The sequence below is a fragment of the Nuphar pumila genome, chromosome 5, assembly GCF_984573655.1.
Source record: "Nuphar pumila chromosome 5, dmNupPumi1.hap1.1, whole genome shotgun sequence".
Classification (NCBI taxonomy): domain Eukaryota; kingdom Viridiplantae; phylum Streptophyta; class Magnoliopsida; order Nymphaeales; family Nymphaeaceae; genus Nuphar; species Nuphar pumila.
Genome location: NC_143253.1, coordinates 107,401,406 through 107,428,804, shown reverse-complemented (window position 1 = coordinate 107,428,804; position 27,399 = coordinate 107,401,406). Strand labels below are relative to the sequence as shown.

Here is a 27,399-nt window from a genome sequence, read left to right as displayed (position 1 = left end):
TACAATCCAACAACTATTTGCACAGTCAAGTTCCAACAGGAACTTGACTGGATCAAATATCTAGTTTCTATTGAACTAGATGCTAAAAAAGAAAATAAAGAAAAATAATAAAAAGAAAAATATAATAATATTAAATAATATATATGTATTACAATTTACATTTTAACACTCTCCCTCAAACTTACGGTACAATAAGCGAAAGTTTGTCTAAGAGGAAGTGAAATCTGGGAGCAGCGAGAGGCTTGGTGAATAAGTATGTTAATTGATATTCTGATGTAACATATGGCAGATCAATGGTTCTATGTAAGTATTCCTCTCTGACATAATGACAGTCCATCTCAATGTATTTAGTGCACTCATGGAATGTCCGGTTGCTTGCAATTTAGATTGCACTTTTGTTGCCACAGCACATCTTTGAAGCTTGCGTTGCTTCAGCTCCCATATCCGCTAGCAATCGTCTGAGCCAAACAACCTCTGTAGTGGTGGTTTTCATGGCTTTGTATTCAGTTTCGGTGGAGGGAAGAGAGACCTGCTAATTCTTGCACCTCTATGAAATGAAGGCTTCACCTAGGAACACACAAAAACCAGTAGTTGAGTGCTTATTATTGGGATCACCTCCCCAATCAGCATCAGTATATGCAATTAAATTTAATGAAGATGAAGCAGGTAAGATGAGTCCTCATGAAAGAGAGGATTTTAAGTATCTAATAATATGCAAAACTGCTCCTATAGGCACGGAGGTGGGAGCATATTGAAACTGACTAGCTGTATGAACCGCATGAGCTATATCTGGCCTAGTAATGGAAAGATAAGAAATAACTTCAATAAGTTGTCTGTAAGGAGTAGGATCATCAAGAAGTTCTCCATCATCAATTTTTATTTTAACATTGACAACTTTTGGAGTGTCCACTTTCTTATCATCTCTAATTTCAGACCTGAAAAGAATATCAAGAGCAAATTTAAATTGAGATATCAAATACCCCTAGCGGAATAAGCAATTTCAATGCCTAAAAAATATCTTAATAAACCTATGTCAGTCATTTCAAAGTGAGTTTTAAGAAGAGATTTGATATTTGCAACTCCTTGTTTGTCGCCTCCGGTGATGATCATATCATCCACATAGAGAAGAAGAATAATGATGCCTACATCAGATTTCTTAACAAACAAAACAGTGTCAGTTAAACAAGGTTGAAAACCAATATCAAGCATAACATTACTAAATCGGTCATACCAGGCTTTTGGAGTCTATTTAAGACCATAAAGAGTTTTTTCTAGACGAAGAGCTTTACCCTTAGGGCTTCCATGTATACTTCTTCAACGAGATTCTCATTCAGGAAAGCATTTTTGACATCTAATTAAAAGATAGACCATGTTCTAATGGAGGCCAAGGCTATTAAAGTTCTAACAATGGTCATACGGGACACAGGAGCAAATGTTTCTTCATAATCGATGTCATACTCTTGGGTATATCCTTTTGCCACTAAACGGGCCTTATACCTTTCCAGGGTCCCATCACTTTTGGTTTTGACTTTGTATACCACCTACAACCTATAGGTTTCTTACCTAGAGGGATATCTTGGATCGTCCAAGTGTTGGCCTTTTGTAGTGCATCAAATTCTATTTTCATGACTTTTATCCATTCTATATGATTTTTGGCTTGAGAATAGGATGATGGTTCAACATATGATTGTATTAATGTAATGACTGCCCTATATGTGGGTGAAAAAGATTCGTAAGACACAAATTTTTCAGGAGGTCTAGAGATTTTAAACGTTCTTCTGGGTGGAACTTCAGAGTATTTTTGTAATGCACATGGAAGATTTTGCTCTCTACGTCTTGAATATTATAGACTAACATCCCTATGGATTGACTCTTCATTATCATCATTTTCAACAACAATAGGACTTTAATCATTGTCAAGGTCACATCCAACATCACATTCATTGGATTTTGAAGTTGGATCAATTAAAAATGAGTATTCAATGATATCCTTGGATTTTTCAAATTCAAAGAAGCTTTCTTTTTCCAAAAAAGATACATTTCTTGACAAATAATTTGTCATTTTGAAAATCGAAATACCTGTAGCCTTTTTTATTATCAGCATATCCTAAAAAGGCACATGAGATTGCACGAGGAGAGAGTTTGTCATTTTTGTTGGTGAAAACAAAATATTTGCATCCAAAGACTCTTAATCTAGAATAATCTAGAGTAAAATTAATAAGTTTTTCTATGGGAGTTGTATTCTTTAATGAGGAAGATGGCATCCTATTGATGAGGTAGGTGGCAGTTAGGATCGCTTCAGCCCAAAAACTTTTTGGAACCTGATTTGCAATTAGCAAAGTCCTAGTAGTTTCCATAATGTGCCAATGTTTACGTTCGGCTAGGCCATTCTGCTCTGGAGTGTGTGGACATGATCTTTGATGCATAATACCATGTAAATTGAGATAGTCTTTGAATTCTTTGAACATAAACTCTCCTCCTGAATCAGTGCAAAAAACAGAAATATCATTTTGAAACTTATTTTTAATCATTTTATGAAATATTTGAAAGTTAGCGAAGACTTCAGATTTATGTTTAAGAAAATAAATCCAAGTATGTCTAAAAAAGTCATCAATAAAAATGACATAATATGTATAACCACCTTTGAAAATAACTGGTGCGGGGCCCCAAACATCCGAATGTATTAACTCAAGTGGTCGTGAGGAAACAAAAGTTCTACTAAAAAATGGTAACCTTTTCATTTTGCCAAGAATGCAGCCTTTACAAGAAAAATTTTCAGAATTACAAAATTTTTCCAAACTTGAAAAATATTGAATTTTAGACATACGAGGATGGCCAAGTCTTTTGTGCCATAAATCCAATTCTAATTTCTGAACATTATAACAAAATGCATTCTTGGGTAATTTCAAAAAGTCTATATAATAGAGTCCTCATTCTCTATGACCTTCCCCAATCAGCTTCCCTGACTGGCGATCCTGTACCCAACAACCATGAGAAGAGGAGATATTACATCCATAGTCAGATATTTGCGAGACAGATAAGAGATTCAAATTAAGTTTAGGAATATATTTAACTTCTGGGATAAATTTTTTTTTGGATTTTTTAAGATTTTCAAAACATCCTATTCCTTTTACTTCAAGAGATGTGCCATCAGCTGTAAAAACCTTTGAAACACTTGAGTTATTTTTAAGACATTCAGATAGACTATTAACATTTGGGGTCATATGGAAAGAAACACCAAAATCTAAAAGCCAAGGAAAGTTACCTAGACTGGAGAAAGATGCAACTGCCGGTCCAGTTGAGGCTTCGGTTGAGGAGGATACCTCTTTGAGAAGAGGTTGAAGGATTTTCATCAGTTGAGCCATAGATACGGGTGCATCTTGATCTTTTGACTCGGATTCAACAGATGCAACTCTTTTTTCTTTTCTTCTTTTTAACTTTGGACATTGAGGCTTATAGTGCATCGGTTCATAACAATGATGACAATTGATTTTTTTTTTATTAAAGTCACCGTTTTGCCTTCCAAAATGAGGCGGTTTGTAAGTACGTGTATGATTCTTCAGTCTAGACACAGCTAAAAATGAGTCATCATCAACTTTTGAAGTACTTTTTTAAAGTCTATTTTCTTCCATAGTGAGCTCTTCTATAGTATCAACAATAGAAGGAATTTTTCCATGATATAAAAGAGCCGATTTGGTGGATTCAAACTCCGGCTTTAAACCATTCACAAATTGATAGAAATGTTCCATATCGAGTTGCTTTTGCCGAAGCTAGATATCTTCGGCACAATGCCATTTGGGCTCAAGAAGAGCCAACTCTTCCCAAAGTTCAGACAACTCATTGTAATATTCTCGAATAGTTTTATCTTTTTGAGTCATTGTCCGAACTGTTTTATAAATTGCACACATGTGCAATATCTTTAAGGAAATACATGTTTTTGAGGTATTCTCAAGCCTTATCGGCATGCTCAAACTTAGATAGACTAGAGCATTTTTTAATGTCTATGCTATTGATGAGCCATGACATAATTTTTGCATGCCCTATCATCCACTCTTTCGATTTCTTTTCATGAGTGGCTAACACCTTACTCTTCTCTTCCTCCGTTAGAGGAACCTCTTTATCACCCTCTTTCTTGGTAAGAGATAGTTTAGGTTCTGAATCGGAACCATCTACTATACCCCATAAACCTTTTCCCCAAATGTGGTGCTTCATAATCGAAGCCCACATTACATAGTTAGTATCATTTAGCTTCATAGGAATGATGGTGATCTTATCATTGTCATCCATCTTTTACAAGGGTAAGAGAGGAATAGATAGGAGGAAAGAGAGGAAAAAAAAAGAAAAAGAAAAGAAAGAGTCGACAAGGGAATAAGAAAGAGGATACAAAACCAAATTTTTTTAGCACAAGTTCGCCTTCAAACAAATCTTCTTGAGCCAAGAACAAGGTGATGAAACACCTTTTGTAAATGTGGCACAAAAATCGAGGCAAAAGCACTTCAAGATCTAAGGATTCCGTACCTTTGATACCATGTAATGAAATGGTGGTCTTCAACAAATGCATGAATAACTCACAAACAAGTGTCTATTAGAGACACTACAAGCATGACCCTTGAAAGGGTATAAAAGGAAGAACACTTGAAAAATAAATAATACTTTATTCATGCACAAAATGCTTAAGAAGCATAGTTATTTACATTGAAGGGGTTCACCCCTATATATACAAAAAAGTGGAAGAGAGAGGAGAGCTCATTTTGAGCTCTCCAAAAGAGACCTCTAGCCCAACAGCTCTTATTATAGCTGTTGGACTAGAGTCCAACAACTATTATTATAGCAACAACTATTTGCACAGTCAAGTTCCAACAGGAACTTGACTGGATCAAATATCTAGTTTCTATTGAACTAGATGTTAAAAAAGAAAATAAAGAAAAATAGAAAAAGAAAATAGTAAAAGGAAAAATATAATAATATTAAATAATATATATGTATTACAGTTTACATTTTAACACTATCTGGTCACAAAAGGGGAGCTTCTCTTTCTCATCAGAATCAGATGCCTGGAAAAGCTTCTATGAATACTGAGAACCCGATCATTGGACAACCACATCCAAAGGTTTCTGATGCACCTTCTGAAGATGAAAAGAAAAATGAAATGTCTGGTGGTGTTGCTGTTTGCGGTGTTAGTGGTAGTGGTGGTTTAAATAATTCTAGGATTTCTGGTCCAATAAAACAGAGAGAATATAAGCGGCCTGATGGTAGAAAACGAATTATTCCTAAAGCAGTTGGTGTTCCAGTGCATCAGAAATCAGGTGTCACCCAGGAAAGTCCAATGGGTGTGGCTCTTCCAGTTCCAGAGCAAAAGAAGGATGATAATGGGGGGATTTCTGCTGATGCAGGAGCTAGGGAAGCTCTCTCTAAGAAACCATTTGCTGGAGGGTCTGGGACAAATAACCTTTCTGGAAGATGCTGCCACTACGGTGTCAAGGAGCACAGTGGAGTAACTGCAAGGGCCAGCATTAATGAATGTCTGGTTCTTGAGAAAGTTTAAGCTTCAGCTACTAATGATGGAAAATATAATCTCGGACATGCTGGGCTTGTTGGTGCATCAGGTGCACAGATATCTACAGGTCTCCTTTCAATTCAAGTTTTTGATAAGAAAGAAGGTGAAGATAGCAATGCATTTTGTTTGGAGGCCAAGCCTGTAGAGTGGGGTTTTGAATGAAATTTATGGGGTAGGAGTGCACCTGTGCTAAAGGAAACTGAAGTTACATGTTCCAAAGGAGAAAGGAGTTACTACTCTCTGGTCTGATAGGTTGTCAGGAAGGTGACTGTCTTGGCTGGAAACACTAATTTCTGGGCGGTTGGTACAGAAAATGGATGCTTGCAGGTATTATGTTTTAAACCATCCCTTCTCTTTCATTTGTTGTGTCATCCATTCCTGAGACTATTTTGTGTTGGATTGTGTTTAAATGGAGAAAGCAATAGGGCTTGTAGAGCTTTCAAATATATTGGCCTTGTTGCAAAAACTTGCACTCTTCATGATGCTATACAGACTGTAGGATATTCACATCATGCTTAGGTAGGACTTTGTTTTTTTTATTTTATGGAATTATTGGATCTTTTTTTTTACCTTGTAAAGGTTTAGCTAAGCCTGGAAAAATAGGAATGGTATATAATGTGTTATTATTATTATATATATTGTTGTGGATGGTGTATTCTTATTATGTTGTTTCTTTCTTCTATCTCTTGAAGGTTTACACTAAGTGTGGGAGGAGAGCAATGCCAACAATAATGATGGGGTCTGCAGCAATTTTCATTGATTGTGATGAGGGCTGGAAGCTGTTGCTGGTCACAAAAAGGGGATTGTTCTATGTATGGGATCTTTTCAACCGGACCTGCCTTGTGCATGATTCCCTGATCTCTCTTGTTACCTCCAGACATGACTCATCTGCAAAGGATGCAGGTATTGCTTTTCATTAATCTGATTCAGATACTTGATATAAATTAGTTGCTTTCCCAGTCCTGCTTACTTTAATTGTTGTTTTGGATCTTGGTTTTTATAAATAAGGAAATCTAGACATATAGCATACCAATTTTCTTTTTAGCTGTTGATCATGGTTGCTCAGTCTGTAAGAATTTTTTCAGGCTCAATCAAAGTTATCTCTGCAAGATTCTCAAAAACAGGGTTGCCTCTGGTTGTCTTGGCCAACCGTCAAGCTTTTCTCTTCGATTTGAGCCTTTGCTGTTGGCTGAGAATTGCTGATTATTGTTTTCCTGGATCAAACTTTGCAAGTTCCTGGAACCTGGGGCAAGTTGGTGAGCTTGCTGATTTTCAGGTTGATGTCGGGAAGTTCTTGGCTAGAAAGCCTGGTTGGAACAGGTACATCTGTTACTGCTTCACCCACTTTTCATAGTAGTGTAGAGAACTTTTTTGTTGGAAACTGCAAAATCTGGTCAGGCTTATTAGAATTTAGCAGGTTAGGCATGATATCATTTTTCTTTGAGACAATGTGACCTCCTCCTGTATATGATTATCTAGCTACATGGCTCTGAGATTGCTCTTAGATTATGTCTCTCTCCCTATAGAGGATATGAGTTCACAGTGTGGGTATTTTAGCTCTTTGTCTCGTCTTTATGGTTCCCAGTATATTCCTTGTATCCTACTAGTTGCTCCAAATCGTGGTTAGCAATGATCTTGCTATTACTGTTGCTTTGTTGTTTCCATTAGTCCGTTCTATTCTGGACATCCAGCATGTATGATAAAGATATAACTTGATGTTCCTTCTTTTCCATGTTTTGTCCAACATTGACATGAATTTTCACTTTTATCTGGTCAAGAGAATTCGAATGAGACTTTGGCATTTAATTGTCACAGGACTTTGACTGATGATGGAGTACAAACCAGGGCACATTTGGAAGCTCAGCTGGCGTCATCCTGGGCATTGAAATCACCTAATGAATATCGTCAATGCCTCCTCTCCTACATACGATTTCTTGCTAGGTTTTTTCTTTATTGTTTGACTGCTATAAATAAATTTTTTATATAAAAAGCATATAATCGATGCTTCATTGGATCATCAAATTGGTAGATGCTTCTCTTTTTCCTTTTGTCATCACATCTTTCCAATGGAACACTTCTGAAAATCAATGTGGCTAATATCACTGGTTACTTTTTGTCTCTTGCAGGATGAATACATAGAATTAACTGTTTTTTTTATAGGAAACCTGGGAAGGCAGGCCCCTGCCTATTCAGTATAACAGATACAATAATGCATTGTGATTATTTATAATTATATTTGCTTTATTTGCATTTTTTATGTTATATATGTAAAATTTGTCCAATTTTAGCTGGGAAGGCAGTCACACCATTCAAGGGTATTGAAGAAAAGGTAGAAATTTTTTCCAAAAATATAGAAAAATTAAACAAAATATCTATTTATAGATGAGTTAGCACTTCCATAAGATTAAGAAGCTGGTTTATCTTTATCTTTCATGTTCTTTGTTTATCTTCATTTCAATTGTATCCTTTTGGTCCCGAACATCTGAACAACCTATGTGGATGTAAGTGAAAGGAGTGATGAGTGTCAAAGCCACTACGATGCTTGTACTTCTTCAGAATTTCCTAGTACAATGCTGAATTTGGTTGGTCGGGAATGTTTGCAGCCTGAGGAAGTTGTTGCACTCTTTCCTGATAATGTTGTTGTTTTCAAACAGGGAAGCAGATGAGTCACGCTTGAGAGAAGTCTGTGAGACATTTCTTGGTCCTCCCACTGGCATGGTTGATGCAGCCGTTTCTACCTCCCAAAACCCTGCATGGGATCCTTTCATGCTCCTAAGGCTTCACATGTTATTATTGTCTGCTTATATTGGTTTATCTATTCATGCATACTTATGGATTGAGGAAGTGGTGCATGCAACCCCCCCCCCCCCCCCCCACCACCACCACCACCACCACCACACACACACACACGGTATTGCAAAGCATTTTAAAGCATGTACTGCATCACTCTCGTGATTTTACTATTGTACATGCAGGGTATGAAAAAGCATCAGCTTCTCAGAGAAGATATTCTTTCAGCGATGGCTTCAAGTAGGAAAGTAGTGTTTGTTCAATGAGTTCATGGATCTGCTTTCAGAGTATGAAAACAGTGCCAATGAAACAAATACTGAGTTGGACAATTCCACAGCCCCTAATAGAGATACATGATCATGGCCTTGCAGGAACATGCAGGCCTTCTATTAATGATTTATCGGCAATGTACTGATAACAATGCAGAGGTAAGAATATGATTGTACCATTAGGTCCAAGTTTTGTATTTGTACATAACACCACCCACATTCTCGTTTATTTCACATATTGAGCACAATTTAGCTCAGGTTGAATGTTTTTTGTGTTGCACTTGTGTGTTTTTTTTTTTAATCTCAATTAAATTGTATAACCTTAGAATTGATCCAAAGTAAAATATTTTTGTTTTGTTTTTCCTTCCATCTTTGAGCTTGCATTTAACTTCCCTTTAGAATTACCATGAGCAAGTTTCTTGACAAATTTTTATCAAAAAAAAAAAGTTTCTTGGCAATGTTTGGGAAATGATCTTGTATTCTCCGAAACTTCTAGCAATACTCTATTGGTTTCACTCCGGGACATGGTCTCTTGAGGATAACCCTCTATACTGGCTGTCTTAAATGAAGCAGTAAGAAAAATGTTCCAACACAGCAGATTAACATATTGATATGCTTATGGGTAGGCATTTGGTTGGGCAGCCTGACCTGTCTATGCTAGTTTCGGGCTTCGACTTTTAGACCCATGGTTCATAGCCCATTACCATATGGATCTATCTGCTTCCGATCAGAAACAAAATAGTAGATTACAGACCGAATAATTCACATTTTATTTCTAGAGGTGAGAGGGCTTTTCAGAAAAGAAAATGGCTTAAAATTTTCATGTCTAATGAGGATTTAGCCATTTAGGGTTAAGATATGAAATTAGAAAATCAATGGCTGGTTAAGCATGTGATGGGAGCTTGATCCAGGCTTCATCTGGATCAAATAATATTACCAGGTTCGCTTCGACCATGGTTACCACGAAAGGAAATTCGTTTTATTCACTATGTAATGCTTTTAGGGTGTATTTGCATCCTGCAGAAGAGGGCTATTTGTGCAAACAAATAGAGGAAAATACAAGGGTTGGGTTGATGAATGATAGTTGGTCACTGTGGCTCCTACTAGTTAGGTCCAGGTTAGGCTAAATCTGGATGCTTAGACCAGTTGTAGAGGAGAAAACAGGTAGGACGGTGGTCTGGTTGTATTACACCCGATATCCAAATTCTGCAAAACAAGTCCGGTTCTGCATCTAATTCAACCCGGATCTCATGAAGTTCGTACCAAACAACCAAAAACATGCTCGATGAGTTATTCCATAGATGAAGGCAAAGCATTAATCTCATACCTTCGGTTGGGTTTTCAGATGCTATAAGCAAGCTGTTGAATAACAATGAGTTAAACAGTCTAGAACAAATGGGTGATTAAGCAGGCCGGTCTTTTGCAATATGCTGATATTTTCCCAAGATTTCCCCAAAAAACAAAATTTTTGAACTCACTGTGAGATTTTCTCAGCACATTAACATGCACTTTTTGTTTCATATATACAATCTTCATTTCAGTACCTTCTTCAAACCCATTTGACCATCGGTTTTCAAGATCCCTTGTTCTAATTTGGAACCAAATGGGCTCGGGTCAAGTCAACAAAACAAAACTGGTAAAAAAGAGAGAGCCCAACATAAATCCAGCTAGGAATCAATGCAGTTCAACTCAAATGCAATGTTCATAATGAACGATCAATGCTGCTTATCACCGAGTTGATCAAGAGCAGCTCGCTGATGAACTGACCATGGTTCATTACTCTAAACCACAAGCCACATTACAGACCCACTTCAAGCCTGCTTCTTTAGTGTACCTTCTTTTTGCATCCTTCAGTTGCAGAAGAAAATGAAAGATATCCGCCTGTCTGATCCAAAGCATGTGAATTGACATAAAGTGAAGCATGACAACACGAGTGCAGGAAGCCTACCAAGGTTGTAAGGAGAGAAAACCGTCATCATGTCTTAGGAGAGGTCATTGCAGGAGCTTTTGCAAGATGGCCCTTTACATTTCCGGGAACTTGTCCAGCAGAACTCTTTACATTAGCAGTTTCTGTCACAGCCTGAGTACTTATAATCGACTTCTTGATCTGAAACAATAAACAATGTGTAATTATCAATGGGAACCACTAATCACAATTATTACAAGATGTTCCAAGGCGTCTTTAAGCATGGAGGAACACGGGCAACTCGACTGCTGAATGTACTTTACGAATGTTACAATTAGTTTGGGTCTTTTTGGTACTTCATAGAATCTAAAAAGCTTGATGCCGAGGAACTGTCAAGCTATGTCACATGGCTACAGCTGCAGATACGAGGATACAGCCATTTTTAATAAGTTTCCAACATGGCTCATACATAAGGGAATACCAAACGGGAGTCAAAATGGAGTATCCCTATGACAGCTGTCAAGGCACCCATACGGAAAAAGCATCTAGATTCAACCAAGCAACTGACCCTGTTGCTTCCCACCACAATTGACTTATTGTTTTTTTCCCAACTCATGAGTGCCCCCAAGGTCTCTGACCCAGACTACTTGAAGATCAGGCCACGTAACAGAATGAAGGGACCTAGATCTTTAGTGTTGGGTCCTTGCATACTGAAAGATTTAATACAGGATGAACTAAGAACATACCACTGTCATTCGCTGCTTGTGAACATCATTCACAGGCTGCATATCACCAGCCAAAGAAAGCAATCAGATGCAAAGCTTTCTATGCTGAGGCAACAAATGAAACATACTGCATAACACTGCTTGCTCTCAAATTATAGGAACACCCACCGGCTTCTTGAAGCTCTTAATCTCATCCCCACCAAATCCTGGGAGTGTCATATTCCAGTTTCTCTCTGCAAAAACTAAAAAAGATGAGTGGGAAAAAAACCTTGTACTAGTACAGGTAGCAAATGAAAATAAGATTAAGAATCAAGATATAGATTAAATTATAACCCATGTGTAGAAGTATATCTTTTGCTTCTAGTATAGTTGATTTCCGATGTTTGGCCAATGAACAAGCAAAGGTTGTTATCTGCTCAGAGCAACAAAACAAAACAAACATTAAACACAAACAAGTTGCTACTGTAATCAAGCACAACTGGAAATAAAGTCTGCAGGACAGGGTAGGGATCCAGCCATTCCAACAATTACATGGCTCCACAGTAAACATTTAAAAGGCAATCCAGTTGAAATAGATCAATTTAAAAGGCCTCCCAACTTCACCAGGACCAATAACAATCTGGTGTTAGACCCCATACCTTCATGCAAGCCAAACATATTTGTGTAGTTTTCATTCAAAAGGCATGAAATAGAAAGTAGGTAAAACTGATATATCCACTAAGGGATTATCAGATCACTTACAGATTCAACAAAATCATCAGCAATCTCCACAAGAACGTCCTCAACTTCTGGATCCAACCTCTCAAACGGGTCAATCTGTCCAGAATAATTGTTAAAACTGAACGTATCGAATGAAGTTGATATAAAGTTTTAAACTATGTATGCATCCCAAAATCAAGCTTGTAAATCAACCTTGTAAATAGTACGTGACTAAGTCAAGGGAGAAACTTCCTTCATGATGCTGTTCAACAATTTTGAAAAGGTTACTTTATAGCTTCAATAGCTTACAAATCATCTTCCTTAACTAAACATAAAATTAAATGGTGTCCAAATCCATCAGCAAGAAGTCATGTTAGGCATGGAATAATTAAAAAGAACTAAGATATTCCTAGTCTGGGTGATAGCCCTGGACGAGGGCGGGGTTCGAACCCAAGATCCCTCACAATAGTGAGACTCTAACCAGTCCAACTATCTTATTCAAACATGAGCTGGAAACATAATAGTATTATAAGCACAAAAGGAGATCTTGATACCCAAAAAATTACACCCTAATTATGCTACACAGAATTTATTGTTCTGTGTTCTTATAATGTCTTTTGTCATACACTGTTGTTTTTAGAAACATAGTAATGTAGAACACCAAACATGGAAGAGTGTAAATGTAATTTGCTTCTAGTCTACTTCACACCAAATAGAAGCTGTTGATTTAGGCTGTGAAAGTGATTCATTATAACACTTCATTCTTGTTCCTAATCCTCAATTCCCCAAATGTTACTCATAATCGAAGCACAAAACCTGTAGTTCAATCTGTGTTTCCCCCAAATTGTTCCAGAAGTTATTTTGTCATTCTTTTTTTTTCATAGATTTACATTAGCCTTCAAGCTCTTCTATCTCTCCCTTTCTACTATTTTTCTTGTATAAAAGATTGTCCTTCAGCCCTAAAAACCTAAACCACTTTTCTACTTGGTGTTCCAAAATTCTGTCTTCTTTGCTTGCACTTGAAACACCTATTTCTTCTGTACTTTGACACAAGAAACCATGTCTGGCTAGCTATGTCATATAGGTGCAGGTGCGACACTTGCAACTTCAAAAAACTTGAGTACAGGTCTCTCTCTTTCTCTCTCTCTCTCTCTCTCTCTCTCTATATATATATATATATATATATATATAGTGATAAAAACATGATAAATGGGTTTCTCGGGCTTTTTTGTTTTATTTTAAAATTTTGACTCTACAGATGTGATCTGCATGATTTTATAGGGATCACCTCTTGGAATGTTTGGTTCTGACAAATGGGTAAGTTTTTAAAAGGTCTGAGAAATGAATGGCCAAAAAATTTACATAAATTTTTGAGGATCTAAATATCACTTTTTTCATCAAAAAAACACGATCCAAGTATCAATTCCAAGTAGATCGAACATGCCAAACACATCTATGAGGTCAGAATTGTGAAAAAAGCATTAGAAAACCTGAAAACCCCATTTAGAATGTTTTCATCACTATATATATACACATATAAAATATATTTGCAATTGTGCAATTATAAGTTTTTTTGTAAGGTTCTATTTTTTTTTAATTGGACAATTTTGGTGTGGGTCAGGGACTCAGGTGTGATGGGTGCTTTGGGGGTGCAAAAACACCAATTACATACATAGCTCACTAGTTTTAGTCATTTTTGGCGTGAATACTCTTCCATGTTATGTGGTCTATTTGTCCCCAATGTTGTAAGTATCGTATTGTATCGTACGATACATATCGTTACTTTGGGTGAAAACAATACGATACACACCCATATCTCGATACGTGTGTATCATACCTGTTTGGGTGTATTGTACAATACACCCCTTGTCTCGTATTGTATCGTACAATACATATCTTTTTTTTTTAATAGTATTTCATAAACTTGGTTATTTTGTTTTTGTTTATATAATATGAAAGTATGAGTCTTGTGGAATTGTTCTTGTGAGATATGCATGCAATATTATCTATGATTTTATATTAGTTGATGTTTGATGATGCCTTATATAGCTCAGAGAGACATAAATGTGATTTTATGGTTGTATTTTGTGCAATTCATCATTGTTTCATGTGTTATGATTTTTTTAGAATTTTTGTTAATCTTTTTTATTTTTCTTGATTGTTTTAGACTTTTTAGAAAGTTTTTATTAAAAAATTACAATACATTTTTTATACGATACGATACGTGTTACTTTGGGCCCGACCGATATGGGTAATGATACGATACTTACAACCTTAATTGTCAAAGGCGGCCTAGGCGCAGCCCCACCGCTTGGGCGACCAGGTTTGAGTGGTGGAGCCCTATATTGCTGCCTAAGCACTATTTAGGTTGTTAAAATGTAAAACTGTACATATATGTATATATAATAATATTATATTATTATATATATATAAATACATTTTTTCATTTCTTTCTTTTCTGTAATTTTTTTCCTTTATTTTTATTTTTTGTCTTTATGTCATCTAGTTCAGTTTGAACTAGAATGACTGTTGCTAGTCAAGTCCTGTCCAGACTTGACTAGCAATAAAGCTGTTGGACTGTGTCCAACAGCTCTATTGAGTCCTCTTTCAGCTGTGTATATAAAGGGGTGCAGCCCCTCTTGTATTTTATTCCAATGCTTCTTAAGCAATTGGTTTTTCATATCAATAAAGAATACATTTTTATTTTTATTTTCTTTCCAGTTATACCCTTTTTAAGGGTTATGCTTTAGTGTCATTCTTGACACTTGCCCTTGTTAATCTAAGCTCGTGTTTCGAAGATCCCCATTTCATTTCATGGTATCAGAGCCGCGGAAGTACTAAATCTTAAGGAAAAGCTGCCTCGATTTCCGTGCCCGTTTGCAAAAGTGTTCGCCACTTGAAGAGAAGTGTTTTATCACTTCATTGGAGAAGATTTCACATCTTGTTGTATTGTTTTTTTTTTCTTTCTTTTTCATTTTCCTTCTTGTTTCTCTTCTATCCCTATTCTTTTTCTCCTTGTAATCGATGGATGACAATGATAAAGTCACCATCATGCCTATGAAACTAAGCGATACGAACTATGTAACATGGGCTTCAATCATGAAGCATCATATATGGGAAAAAGGCTTACGGGGGATTGTGGATGGTTCCGATTCGAAACCTAAGTTATCTCTTACTAAAAAGGAGGGAGATAAAGAGGTCACTCTATCGGAAGAAGCGAAAATCAAGGCTATTGCCTCATATGAGAAGAAATGGAAAGAATGGAGAATATCTCATGCGAAGATAATGTCATGGCTTATCAATAGCGTTGACATTAAAAAATGCTCAAGTCTTGCCAAATTTGATCATGCTGATAAGGCATGGGAATACCTTAAGAATATGTATTCCCTTAAAGATATTGCACACGTGTGCAACCTCCAAGAAAAAGCTCGAATGATGACACAAGGAGACAAAACTATTCGTGAATATTACAATGGGTTGTCCAAACTTTGGGAAGAACTTTCCCTTTTAGAACCAAAGTGGCATTGTGCCGAAGACATCGAGCTTCGTCAGAAACAACTCGATGCTGAACATTTTTACCAGTTTATCACTGGATTAAGGCCGGAATTTGAAACCACTAAATTGGCCCTACTTCACCGGGGAAAAATTCCTTCTATTGTTGAAACTATTGAAGAGTTAACAATGGAAGAAAATCGTATCCGGAAAGGTTCTTTAAAAATTGAAGATGATTCCGTTTTAGCCGTGTCTAGACCAGGGAATCATGTTCGATCATATAGGCCTCCTCACTTTAACCGACAAAATGGTGACTATGATAAGAAGAAAGTTATTTGTCATCACTGTCATGAACCGGGACACTACAGGCCACAATGTCCCAAACTTAAGGAGCTGAGAGAAAAAAGAGCTGCAATTGCTGAATCGGAGCCTAAAGATTAAGATGCACCAGTTTCCCTGGCCCAACTAATGGAGATTCTTCAGCCTCTCATCAAAGGTGCCTCTTCCTCATCTGAAGCTCAACCGGCGCAGAAGCCTCATCTTTTTCTGATCTAGGTAAAATTTATTGGCTTCTTGACTCTGGTGCATCTTTTCATATGACCCCAAATAATCAAAGTCTATCCAAATGTGTTAAAAATAAAACAAGTGTGTCAAAGGTCTTTACTGCTGATGGGACTTCTCTTGAAATAGAAGGAATAGGAAATTTTGAAAAAAAATTATAAAACAAAAAAAAATTTATTCCAGAAATTAGACATGTTCCCAAATTAAATTTAAATCTTTTATCTGTATCTCAAATTTCTGATTATGGGTGTAATATTTTTTTTTCTTCTCATGGTTGTTGGGTACAGGATCGCCAGTCAGGCAAGCTGATTGGGGAAGGCCATAGAGAAGGAGGACTCTATTACATGGATTTTTTGGAAATGCCGAAGAAAGCTTTTTGTTATAATATTCAAAAAATAGAGTTGGAACTCTGGCATAAGAGACTTGGTCACCCACATATAGCCAAAATCCAACATTTTCCAAATCTAGGGAAATTTTGTAACTCTGAATCATTTGATTGTAAAGATTGTATTCTCGGCAAAATGAAAAGATTACCATTTCAGAACAGAACCTTTTTCTCTTCAAGACCACTTGAATTAATACACTCGGATGTTTGGGGTCCTGCACCAGTAATTTCTAAAGGAGGATTTGTTTACTATGTTATTTTTGTCGATGATTTCTCCCGACATACGTGGATGTACTTTCTCAAACATAAGTCTGAAGTATTTTCATACTTTCAAACTTTTCATAATATGGTTAAAAACAAGTTTCAAAATGATATTACTATTTTTCGCACAGATTCAGGGGGAGAGTTTTTATCCACAGATTTTCAAAATTATCTTAAATTGCATGGCATCACACATCAAAGATCTTGTCCTTATACACCTCAACAAAATGGACTGGCAGAACGAAAACATCGCCATATTATAGAAACCACTAGGACTTTATTAATAGCAAATCAAGTCCCGAAAGACTTTTGGGCATAAGCTGCCTTAACTGCCACCTATCTCATTAATAGGATGTCATCTTCTTCGTTACAAAATATCACTCCCATTGAAAAACTTATGAACATTTCTCCAGACTACTCTAGACTAAGAATATTTGGGTGCAAATGTTTCATATTTACTGACAAAAATGATAAACTTTCCCCTCGTGTGATTCCCTGTGCCTTTTTAGGATATGCTGAAAACCAGAAAGGTTATAGATGTTTTGACTTCAAAAATAATAAACTATATGTGTCTAAAAATGTTTCCTTTCTTGAAAAGGAGAGCTTCTTTGATTTTAGAAAATTAAAAGACGTCACTGAGTATTCCTTTTTGCTAGATCTAACATCAACATCTGATGAATATGACCTTGACTGTAACTTTGATGATGATCAAAGAATTATTGATCTTAATGTTGAAAATGAAGAAGTTCATAGAGATACTAGTATTCAATATTTCAGGCGACAAGAGTCTAATCCTCCATGTGCACTTGAGAAATATTCTAACATTCCAACTAGACAATCATCCTGAATCTCGAGGCCTCCAGGAAAGTTTGTATCATACGAGTCTTTCTCACCCACATATAGGGCAGTTATTGCATTAATTCACTCATATGAAGAACCATCCACATATTTTCAAGCAAAAAATGATATCAAATGGATAGAAGCCATGAAAGCTGAATTAGATGCACTTGAAAAGGCTTCTACATGGAATATTCAAGATCTTCCTCCAGGGAAGAAAACTATAGGATGTCGATGGGTTTATAAAATTAAAACCAAGAGTGATGGTACTCTTGAAAGATATAAAGCCCGTTTAGTAGCCAAAGGTTATGCCCAAGAATATGGGATTGATTATGAAGAAACCTTTGCTCCGGTAGCTCGTATGACTACTGTCCGAACCTTAATTTCCTTAGCTTCTATCAAAAAATGGTTTATTTTTCAAATGGATGTCAAAAATGCTTTTTTAAATGGAAAGCTAGTTGAAGAAGTATATATGGAACCCCCTCCTAGTCTAAGTATTCCTAAGGGTAAAGTCCTTCGCTTAGAAAAAGCTTTTTATGGACTTAAACAAGCACCAAAAGCTTGGTATGATAGGTTTAGTCGTGTTATGATTGATATTGGTTTTCAATTCTGTTTAACTGACACTGCTTTGTTTATTAAGAATTCTGATGTAGGGATCATTGTGCTTCTTCTCTATGTGGATGATATGATCATCACCGAAAGCGATAAACAGGGAGTTGAAACAATCAAAACACTTCTTAAATCTCATTTTGAAATGACTGATTTGGGCTTGTTGAGATATATTTTAGGCATTGAAGTTGCTTATTCTCCTAGAGGATATTTATTATCTCAGACTAAATTTGCTTTTGATATTGTTTTCAGGTCTGGTATTACTAATGATAAGAAAGTTGACACTCCAGAAGTTGTTAATGTTAAAATGAAGATTGATGATGGAGAACTTCTTGCAGACCCTACTCCTTACAGACAGCTTGTCGAGGCACTTTCCTATCTATCCATTACCCGACCAGATATAGCACATGTTGTTCATACAGCAAGTCAATTTCAACATGCTCCTACTTCTGTTCATATGGGAGCAGTCATGCGTATTATCAGATACATCAAGTCCTCTCTTTCACGAGGACTTTTCTTATCTTCCTCCTCTTCTCATGATTTAATTGCATATACTGATGCTGATTGGGGAGGTGATCCCAATAACAAACACTCAACCACTGGCTTTTGTGTCTTTTTAGAGGAATCATTGATCTCGTGGAGGTGTAAAAAGCAGCATAAGGTATCTCTCTAATCCACCGAAGCTGAATACAGAGCCATGACAACCACGACCATGGAAGTAGTTTGGCTCCGACGACTGCTTGCTGACATGGGAGCTAAAGCAACAAAGGCTTCACAAATGTGTTGTGACAACAAAAGTGCGATCTACATTGCCAGTAACAGAACATTCCACGAACGCACAAAACACATCGAAATGGATTGTCACTACGTCAGAGAGGAATATCTACACGGGATAATTGATCTGCCATATGTCACTTCAGAATATCAGTTAGCAGACTTCTTTACAAAGCCTCTCGCTGCTCTCCGATTTCACTTTCTCTTAGACAAACTTTCGCTCATTGTACCGTAAGTTTGAGGGGGAGTGTTAAAATGTAAAACTGTAAATATATGTATATATAATAATATTATATTATTATATATATATAAATACATTTTTCATTTCTTTCTTTTCTGTAATTTTTTTCCTTTATTTTTAGTTTTTGTCTTTATGTCATCTAATTCAGTTTGAACTAGAATGACTGTTGCTAGTCAAGTCCTGTCCAGACTTGACTAGCAATAGAGTTGTTGGACTGTGTCCAACAACTCTATTGAGTCCTCTTTCAGCTGTGTATATAAAGGGGTGCAACCCCTCTTGTATTTTATTCCAATGCTTCTTAAGCAATTGGTTTTTCATATCAATAAAGAATACATTTTTATTTTTATTTTCTTTCCAGTTATACCCTTTTTAAGGGGGTTTGCTTTAGTGTCATTCTTGACACTTGCCCTTGTTAATCTAAGCTCGTGTTTCGAAGATCCCCATTTCATTTCAACCTAGGCTTTTTTAGAGCCTAGGTTTCTTTTTTTGAAGATTTTTTTTAAGACATCATTTGTTTTCTTCTTCAAGAAGAAGAAGAAGAAGGAGAAGACATGTTATTTGTCTATTGTTTGTATTATGTCTATTGTCGAGAAGAAGAAGAAGAAGACATATTATTTGTCTATTGCTTGTATTATGTCTATTGTTGAGAAGAAGAAGAAGAAGACATTATTTGTCTATTGCTTGTATTATGTCCATTGTTGTTAATTTTTTTATATACATGATTTTATTTTTTGTGTATTGTTCATTCACATTATTAGTTGTATGGTTTGTTTATTATTCTTAATTTGTTTGAGTAGATTAAGGTTATGTAATATAATTGCTTTACAATGTTCAACAACACATTATTTGTCTATTGCTTATTGTTGATCGATTTTATGTTGCATACATGTTTCTTATTATGTTTTTTTAAAAAAATTTATTTGGGGTACTGCCTAGGCCTTTTTAGGGGCTCACCGTCTAGGCTCCACCTAGCACCTATGACAACTAAGCTTACAACCTTGACTTGTTCCTTCTTTATTTTGCACTCTTTGTACTTAACGTTGCATTGTGTCACATTTTTTTATTTCATTGTATTCATTCATTTTTCCAAGTTTGCACCTCTTTAACAAAAAAATGTTTGAATCTTCTTCATCTTCTTCCACTTTTGTACACCTTTTCTCATATGAGTCATTCTTATACACCTGATGAAATTAAAACCCACGATTTTTCTTCTATGGCAACATGACCCCCTCATTGTGGGCAATTAAGACCAATGGATCGTCTCAACATACAAATGCAATGCCTTCTGAATGCCATCCAAATAATGAAACAGAAAGTTAGATAAATCCAGACTGCAGAATAAATCACAAGTGTTTCAAGGGCTCCTTATGAATACGAGTTCATACTAAGACAAACACTGGCTAAGAGGTACAATTCATAGCAAATTCACAACAAATTCTCAAGTCACTATCATCAACGTTATCATGATCTCCAAGTAAGATATTCTTGTGAGAAAATATGTAATGTACTTGTCTTGTATATACATAAGTATTCTCATGTACACTTATAGGTATTGTGTATTATATTTATTGTGTTCTTTTTGTTTTGTATTCTAGATATACACAAGGTATACCTATTTAGTTAGGATAAGTATACTTATTGTATACTTGTAGAATAGGGTTCTTTTCATACACTTTTTTTTGTATTTTTTATTTTATTGTTTTTTGTAGCTGGTCCAACTAGCTGTTGGGTCAAACTAGACGTTACACTAGTCTAATACCTAGTCAAACTAGCTGTTAGAATATCCTAACGGCTAGTATGTGACTGTTTGTACATATATGAGGCTTATGCCTCATAGTGTTTCTTGAGAGAGGATATATATATATATATATATATATATATATATATATATATATATATATATATATATATATATAGTGTGTGTGTGTGTGTGTGTGTGAGGTTAACTTGTATATTTGTGTGAATATTTATCATTAATAAAATATTTATGTTTTGTCTTATTTTTCCTCATAGCTATGTATGATTTGATCTAGCCAAATGCATTTGAATTTCATTTATGCTTGATGAAATTATTGTTTTTCTTTATTTCTTGTGTCTCGGATTCTATGCCACTTTGTGACAATTCTAGACAAAACAAGTTTATAAGGTTGGACTTGGAGCAACAGTAATCTCAACCATAATGAACAAAAGCAACAATAGCATAGCACACCTGGGTGACTAACTCATGGATGCTTCTCTTGGAAAGTATTTTATTGTTTGTTTCAACAGCTTCAGATGTAGCGGTTGGTGCAAGAGGTCCATGATGAGCTGATTGTGTCGTGGATGGAGAGATTGACTTCTGAGTTGACCCTTGAGATCGTAGGCCTTGCTGCTGCTGTGACACAGGATGTTGCATCCTAGATGGGTGATATAGTTGAGGATAGTATTCTGGTGCATGTTGCATTTGTGATGTGTTTTGTTGAGGTTGTTGTGGTTGCTGTTGCTGTGAAGATAGACTTTGCTGTTGTTGGGGTGTCACCGGCATGGGATTCTGTTGTTGCTGAGCATTTGTTGGTCTTTGTGGCAAGATAGGTGATCGAAACTGTGGTCTGTAAGAAGGAGAAGACAAAACAGATGCAGGCGTTGGTTTTCCTTGAGACAACCATGGCTGTGGATGGGATTGCAGACTTTGTGGCATAGTGGGTGATTGAGAATTCCCTGAACCGAATGAGGACACTCTTGACAAGCCAGGACCTTGCTGTTTCTGCAAAATTCAGATGGCATAAGAAAAAGAAGTAAATCATTGAGTCATCAACCACCACAGACAGGGTTCATGACAAATGGTTCTAACAACAATCAACAAGTTTGTGATACAGAACTAGCACTCGTTAAACACTACTATTAAGGTCTTAATTTAAGATCTTGGCATATTAGGATACAAATAATTTTAAAAGTAAAATTTAATGAAACTACAGGCTAAACTAAAAAAACACTGTTAGCAAACATTATGTTGTCAAACAGGAAAGAAAAGTGAAGTGAACATCAGTCTGAAAAATAAATTAAAGATGGGGTGGTGATGAAGCGAACCATACTAAGGTGCACCACTCACTAAAACCTTCCATACATCACAAGGATGCTATGGCACGCCCTATGTAGTCAAAGGCGCCGACTAGGGCTAGCGATAGGTAAACTAGGAATCGGTCTGATTCCTAGTTTTCCCCAACAAGGGTACCTATTTTCCCGACTAGGTGCCTAGTCGGCACCTAACCTGCGCAGTTAACATTTTTTTTATATTTTACAATAACACAAAGAGGAGGGGGGGGGGGTTATAATCCCCTCTCTCTCTCTCTCTCTCTCTCTCTCTCTCTCTCTCTCTCTCTCTCTCTCTCTCTCTCTCTCTGGCTTGACTCGAGAGTCCTCCACTGTCACCCACTCCTGCCACTACCGCCCTCCGCCTCCAAGTACGCCTCTTCTTCTTCTCTCCCCCTTCCTCCGCCTCTTCTTCTTCCTCTCTCTCTGTCTTTGTCTCTCTCTCTCTCTCCCCCCCCCCCCCTTCCACCTCTTCTTCTTCTTCTTCTCTCCCACTTCAACCGCCTCTTCTTCTTCTTCTCCTTCTCTCCCCCTTCCTCCACTACTACTTCTTCTTCCTCTTCTATCTTTGTCTCTGTCTCCCCCCTTCTTCAATCAATTTTCTGATTTGCTGAAAAGGTTAATATGTGAAGCTGTATTGAAGAGTGGTGATTAATCAAATTTTGTTGTTGTGCTGATTATATTTTATTGCTATAAGTTTTGTAATTTTGTAAGTGCTCTGTCCCTATTTTTGTTGCTGCTGATTTTGTGACTGTGTTGATTGAACTGTTATTACTTATTAGTAATTTAGTATTCATGTAATATGTACATGTTTCTTTGATTTTTTTCTTCTAAATTGTGTATTTTTTAACTGGGTGGGTTTAGCATTACTCATTATATATATATATATATATATATATATATATATATATATATATATATTAGTATTACTCATTACACAATATCTTATGCTTATTGCATTTGTTGTTGATTATTTTTATGTTGGATACATGTTTGTTGTTAGTTTTAGTACTTTATTTTAAGAATTTAGATTACTTTTAAATTATTTGGCATTTGTTGATAGTTGTTTGCTTTGCTTATTCAATTTTTTAAATATTTGGGCAGGTTTTGTAATGTTCGACATGTTTTTTTATCTTTTGCTTATTGTTGATTGATTTTATGTTGCATACATGTTTGTTACTAATTTTAGTAGTACATTTGCATATTTTTATATTTTTTTAATTAAGGTACTGCCTAGTCTCCTCTTTTTAGGGGTCCACCGACTGGGCATCACCTAGCGCTTTTGACTACATATGGCATGCTTTCCCAAACCGTACAATGCTAAGCAATCATTTCAGTTTGATGTTTGTTTAATAGAAGTGACAAAAATCAGAAACATGTATATCACTTGGCTTAATAAATCATACATTCTCCTAAAAAAAAAGGAAAAAATTAACCTGAGGTGCTAAGGGTTGGTTATTAGGAGGTTGTGGTCTCAATTGTGGCTGACCAGGTCTTGGTGGAAGATGCCCAGTAACACCTCCTGGACGAATTTGGGAACTTGAAAGTGCACCCAGCATCCCAATTGTTTGAATCCCCTGCATGCTCGGTCTAGCCTGCATGAGTAAATTATAAAATAAATCAGTTTCGGCAATTACCAAAATATTCACTTAAATGCAACACATCTAAAACCAATGTGTCCAATCATCATCAGTCCAAAAAAAAAGGTACATCAACCATCTACATACTAGAATGTTCAAAGAGATCACATTCACAGATTACTAAAAATTACGCAAACAAGATCAACAAATTCAGATATCTTGGAAAGCTCTTGGTCTTTTCTATACTACTTACAAAGGAAGAAAGAGGGGCATCAGAGGACCAAAATGCTTCACAGTTTTAACAATTTCAAAATGACAAAGCTATTCCAGTTGGGTTGCACGTCATTTTGAATTTGTATTAACTATTTAGTTTTGTGAAGAACTACCTGTCACGAACCTTGCATTTTTGTAATTTTTTTAAAGTTTTTGGGCACTTATGTAAAATATCCTCTCTGTGTGTGTGTGTGTGTGTGTTGTCGCAAATGTGTCCAGCCCCTTCCCCACCACTGGCAACGCCACCACCACCAGCAACGTCTCTCTTTCTCTCTCTGGTTGTGCCCTATGAAATACCAGAGAAGGGCCATCAGCCCCTTCCTGCTCGGAGAGTAGGTCTTCGTGATGCAAGAAGTTGTGGAAGGAGGCGATTGGTGAGCACATGTCGGATGAGCAAGATATGCAGAAGATGGTCTGCTGAAGATGGTTGGAGAAGTGATTATAACTGATTAAGCATCTTTATGCTCAGATGTGTATTTTAAAGAGGTAAAAAAAATCATCAGTTGATATTGTACTAAAATTTCATGATAAAATGTTCATATTTTTACATCAAATCAATTTGAAACAAAGCTTGTTTCTCAATTTGAAACAACACTTTGAATAAACTAAACTCTTAGCAACACTCATATCCAATGATTGCTGGAAACAGGATAAGACAGGATACTGCATCGTCTATCCCACTTTTGTGGATAAACGCGTGCATCCTCTAAAAACAAAAATCACATTCAAATTATGGTAACAAAAATAACGGACCTACGGTTTATTTATCCAGAATACATCTCTACGCAGAACATGATATGATCTAAAAGACACTCAAACGTTTCGTCAGACATGTATATGCCAAAGAACTTGACACATTCAGAAACTCATGTAAAGCTATCAACCAAATAAGATTCATGTTAGAAAAGGAAGAAACCCATCATTTTCAATCATAATTCGAACCTAGGCAAGAAAACTACTCAAAGAAAATCGCTAAAAGACAAGTAAAAATTCCTCGATTCTCAAACCTGAGAGCTTGAGCTGGGCGTCTGATCAGGAATTCTGCCCAACCCTCCTAGTTGGTCACCAAAAGGCGGTGAAGCGAACGTCGACGAAGGCAACAAAGAGGTGGGCTGTTGAGGTCTGGCGTGGTAAGCAGGGACGCCAATGGCAACGCCCCCTCTCTGAAGAGGGGAAGGAGAAGAGGATGGCAACGAAGAAGAAGAAGAAGAAGCAGATGATGATGATGAAGTAGACGAAGACGAGGATGACGACGATGACGAAGAAGAAGAAGAAGGAGACGGTGATGAAGGGAAGGACAGAGGAGGCGGGGAAGGAGAAGGAAGGTGTTGGGCAAAGTGGGGATACGGCGTTTGGGGGCGGTTCCTATTGATTGGAAAAGCGGGTCTCAGTGGAAGTGTAGTTGTTGGTGGTGGGTGATCGAAAATAGAGAATGGGGAGGTGGGATTGGGGATGGTGGTGGTAGCGGTTGTGGTACTGGTGACAGTTGGGATGTTGGAGGCATTGGTGGTGGTGGTACTGTTCGATGAAGGGACGTTGGTGTCATTGGTGGTGGTGGTGGTTGGGGTAGCGGTGGTAACGGTGGTAGGGGTGATCGATTTGGTGGTGATGGTGGTGATAGTGGTAGGGAAGGATGGAGTTGGGATGGGAGCAGGATTTGGAGAGGGTGATGAGGTAGAAAGGACATCAGCCGTAGAAGAAGAAGAAGAAGGTGGAGCAGAGGAAGATGGCGTCGTAGGAGGAGGGGCTGGGTTTGCCTCCATCCCTTCTGTTTCGAGAGAGAGAGAGTAAGGCTTAAATATGGGTGGGTTTGGGCTGATCGATCCGCATCCGCATCTGTGCCAAATGATGTGGATGTGGATATGGGGTTAGTTATTGGTGCATAAGCCCCAAGGGGTGAGGGGTGGTGCAGTGGAAGGGGCCTTGGCCACTGGACGGGTGATCAGAGTTTCATTCCCATGAGCATGGGCTCTTAGGGCTCCTAATATTAATAAGGTCAAGAGATAAACTCTTGCTCAACCGAAGCTTGGCGAATACCTGGAGGGCAAAGACTGTGCCACGGTTTTTCACTGTTGGCAGGACTAGGTCTCTGATTTCCAAAGTGGTTTCTTCTGTGCTTCACAGTTATTGGTATGTTATCTCGACCCATGCCCCATCTATCAAGACTCACCCTTCCACCATAAACAGTTTATATTGATAAGTAATGGACATGGTGATCTCTCTCGTGATTATACCTCATCACCATGATCGTATACTTTTGTATTTTTTTTTCAATAGTCAAGCTGAGCTTAGGCGGACCTCTATCCGTGTATTACTATTAATCAAGATAGAAGTGTCTGTACAACAAAAATGGGTATTTACACCTCGTCCCTTAAGGGGGGTGCCCATCTTTTCAGCACCGTCCAATGCAATAAAAGCTAACTTGGCCAGGTTATTGGCTGTTAAGGGACCAGTCCAATTCATATCTACATATATTAGGCTCACACATTGGGAACGCCTCTCTCACATGGAAACCTCTATACAAGTTTAAAAAGGTTTCTCTCCTAAAGAAATCAATCAGTCAAGAATTTCTTAAATGAAAAGGTTTCAAAAAATTGTGTAACTTATAATTATTTAATGAAACCTCTTCCCTCTAAAATTGGTTGAGAAGAGTGAGAGGAGAGAACCTTCCCATGGATGTAGGCCTGACAAGCCAAACCATGTTTAACCTTTGTGTGTGATTGCATTGTGTGAGTGTCAGAGCCACACGTGGGTGACTTGCCTTTTCTCACGCTGAAGTGGTGATCTTCATCATTAAAGTTGCAACAATAGTCTCTGCATGTTGGAGCAGTCTACTGCATGTTGTCCTTCTCACGTTCTCCTTCAGCTAGTGCAGCGTTCTTTATTGTTGTCTTTTGTTCCATACTCAAACTATGAGTGTTGTGAGGGCCGTGTGAACCGTGTTTCCGGTTGCAATGGAGGGTACTCAGAAATTTGACAAGAGTGAAGGTGTTATGTCATCTTTGATCCTCTCTGCTTCTAATCTGCAATATTTTGTCAACCAAGTTGTCAAGTGACAACTATGTGCTTTTGGAATCTCAATTTATTGTCCTTCTCAATACTTATGATCTCATAGGATATATGGATAGATTTAAACCCATGCTTGCAAAATTTTGGAAAAACCAAAATTTTTAAGGATCAATCCCTGTATTGGATCCAGATTATGTTAAATGGCTTAAACAAGATCAACTACTTTTGAGTTGATTGATCGCTTGGCTAACCAAACTAGTGCATTGTCAAGTGGTCGATTTAAGATCGTCATTTGAATTTTGGAAAACCTTTAAAAAATCATGTAGCTCATTCTCGAGCCAAAATTATGCAACTCAAAGGAC

The 27,399-nt window shown here is 37.0% G+C and overlaps 1 protein-coding gene and 1 pseudogene across 3 annotated transcripts; one reads left to right on the top strand and one right to left on the bottom strand.

Annotated features, from left to right (window-relative positions):
- The window catches only part of LOC149838045 (protein HIRA-like), a 43,548-nt pseudogene extending 34,844 nt beyond the window's left edge, over nucleotides 1-8,704 (top strand).
- A 1,377-nt stretch (nucleotides 8,705-10,081) lies between these two features.
- LOC149838044 (transcription initiation factor TFIID subunit 12-like) lies at nucleotides 10,082-25,865 on the bottom strand. Of its 3 annotated transcripts, none has more exons than XM_090006341.1 (9): nucleotides 25,036-25,865; nucleotides 23,612-23,770; nucleotides 21,316-21,849; nucleotides 11,989-12,063; nucleotides 11,581-11,659; nucleotides 11,416-11,480; nucleotides 11,269-11,304; nucleotides 10,565-10,723; nucleotides 10,082-10,497 (listed from the first exon to the last, which is right to left on the bottom strand). In XM_090006341.1, exons 1-8 carry the CDS (start codon nucleotides 25,789-25,791, stop codon nucleotides 10,592-10,594), a joined length of 1,836 nt encoding a protein of 611 aa, XP_089862467.1. In that variant the 5' UTR covers nucleotides 25,792-25,865; the 3' UTR covers nucleotides 10,082-10,497; nucleotides 10,565-10,591. The 3 variants fall into 3 exon arrangements, with proteins under 3 accessions (XP_089862467.1, XP_089862466.1, XP_089862468.1); XM_090006342.1 differs by having other exon boundaries at nucleotides 10,368-10,501; XM_090006340.1 differs by having other exon boundaries at nucleotides 10,082-10,723.
- Between the last annotated feature and the right edge of the window lie 1,534 nt (nucleotides 25,866-27,399).

What these genes read in the sequence shown, in the direction of transcription:
- LOC149838044 (XM_090006340.1), bottom strand. Translation starts at nt 25,791, where the DNA reads ATGGAGGCAAACCCAGCCCCTCCTCCTACGACGCCATCTTCCTCTGCT. An exon ending in TCCATGAGTTAGTCACCCAG is followed by an intron (nt 12,064 to 21,315) that starts GTGTGCTATGCT and finishes TATTCTGGACAG; the next exon opens with ATTGACCCGTTTGAGAGGTT. An exon ending in TTAAGAGCTTCAAGAAGCCG is followed by an intron (nt 11,305 to 11,415) that starts GTGGGTGTTCCT and finishes GGTGATATGCAG; the next exon opens with CCTGTGAATGATGTTCACAA.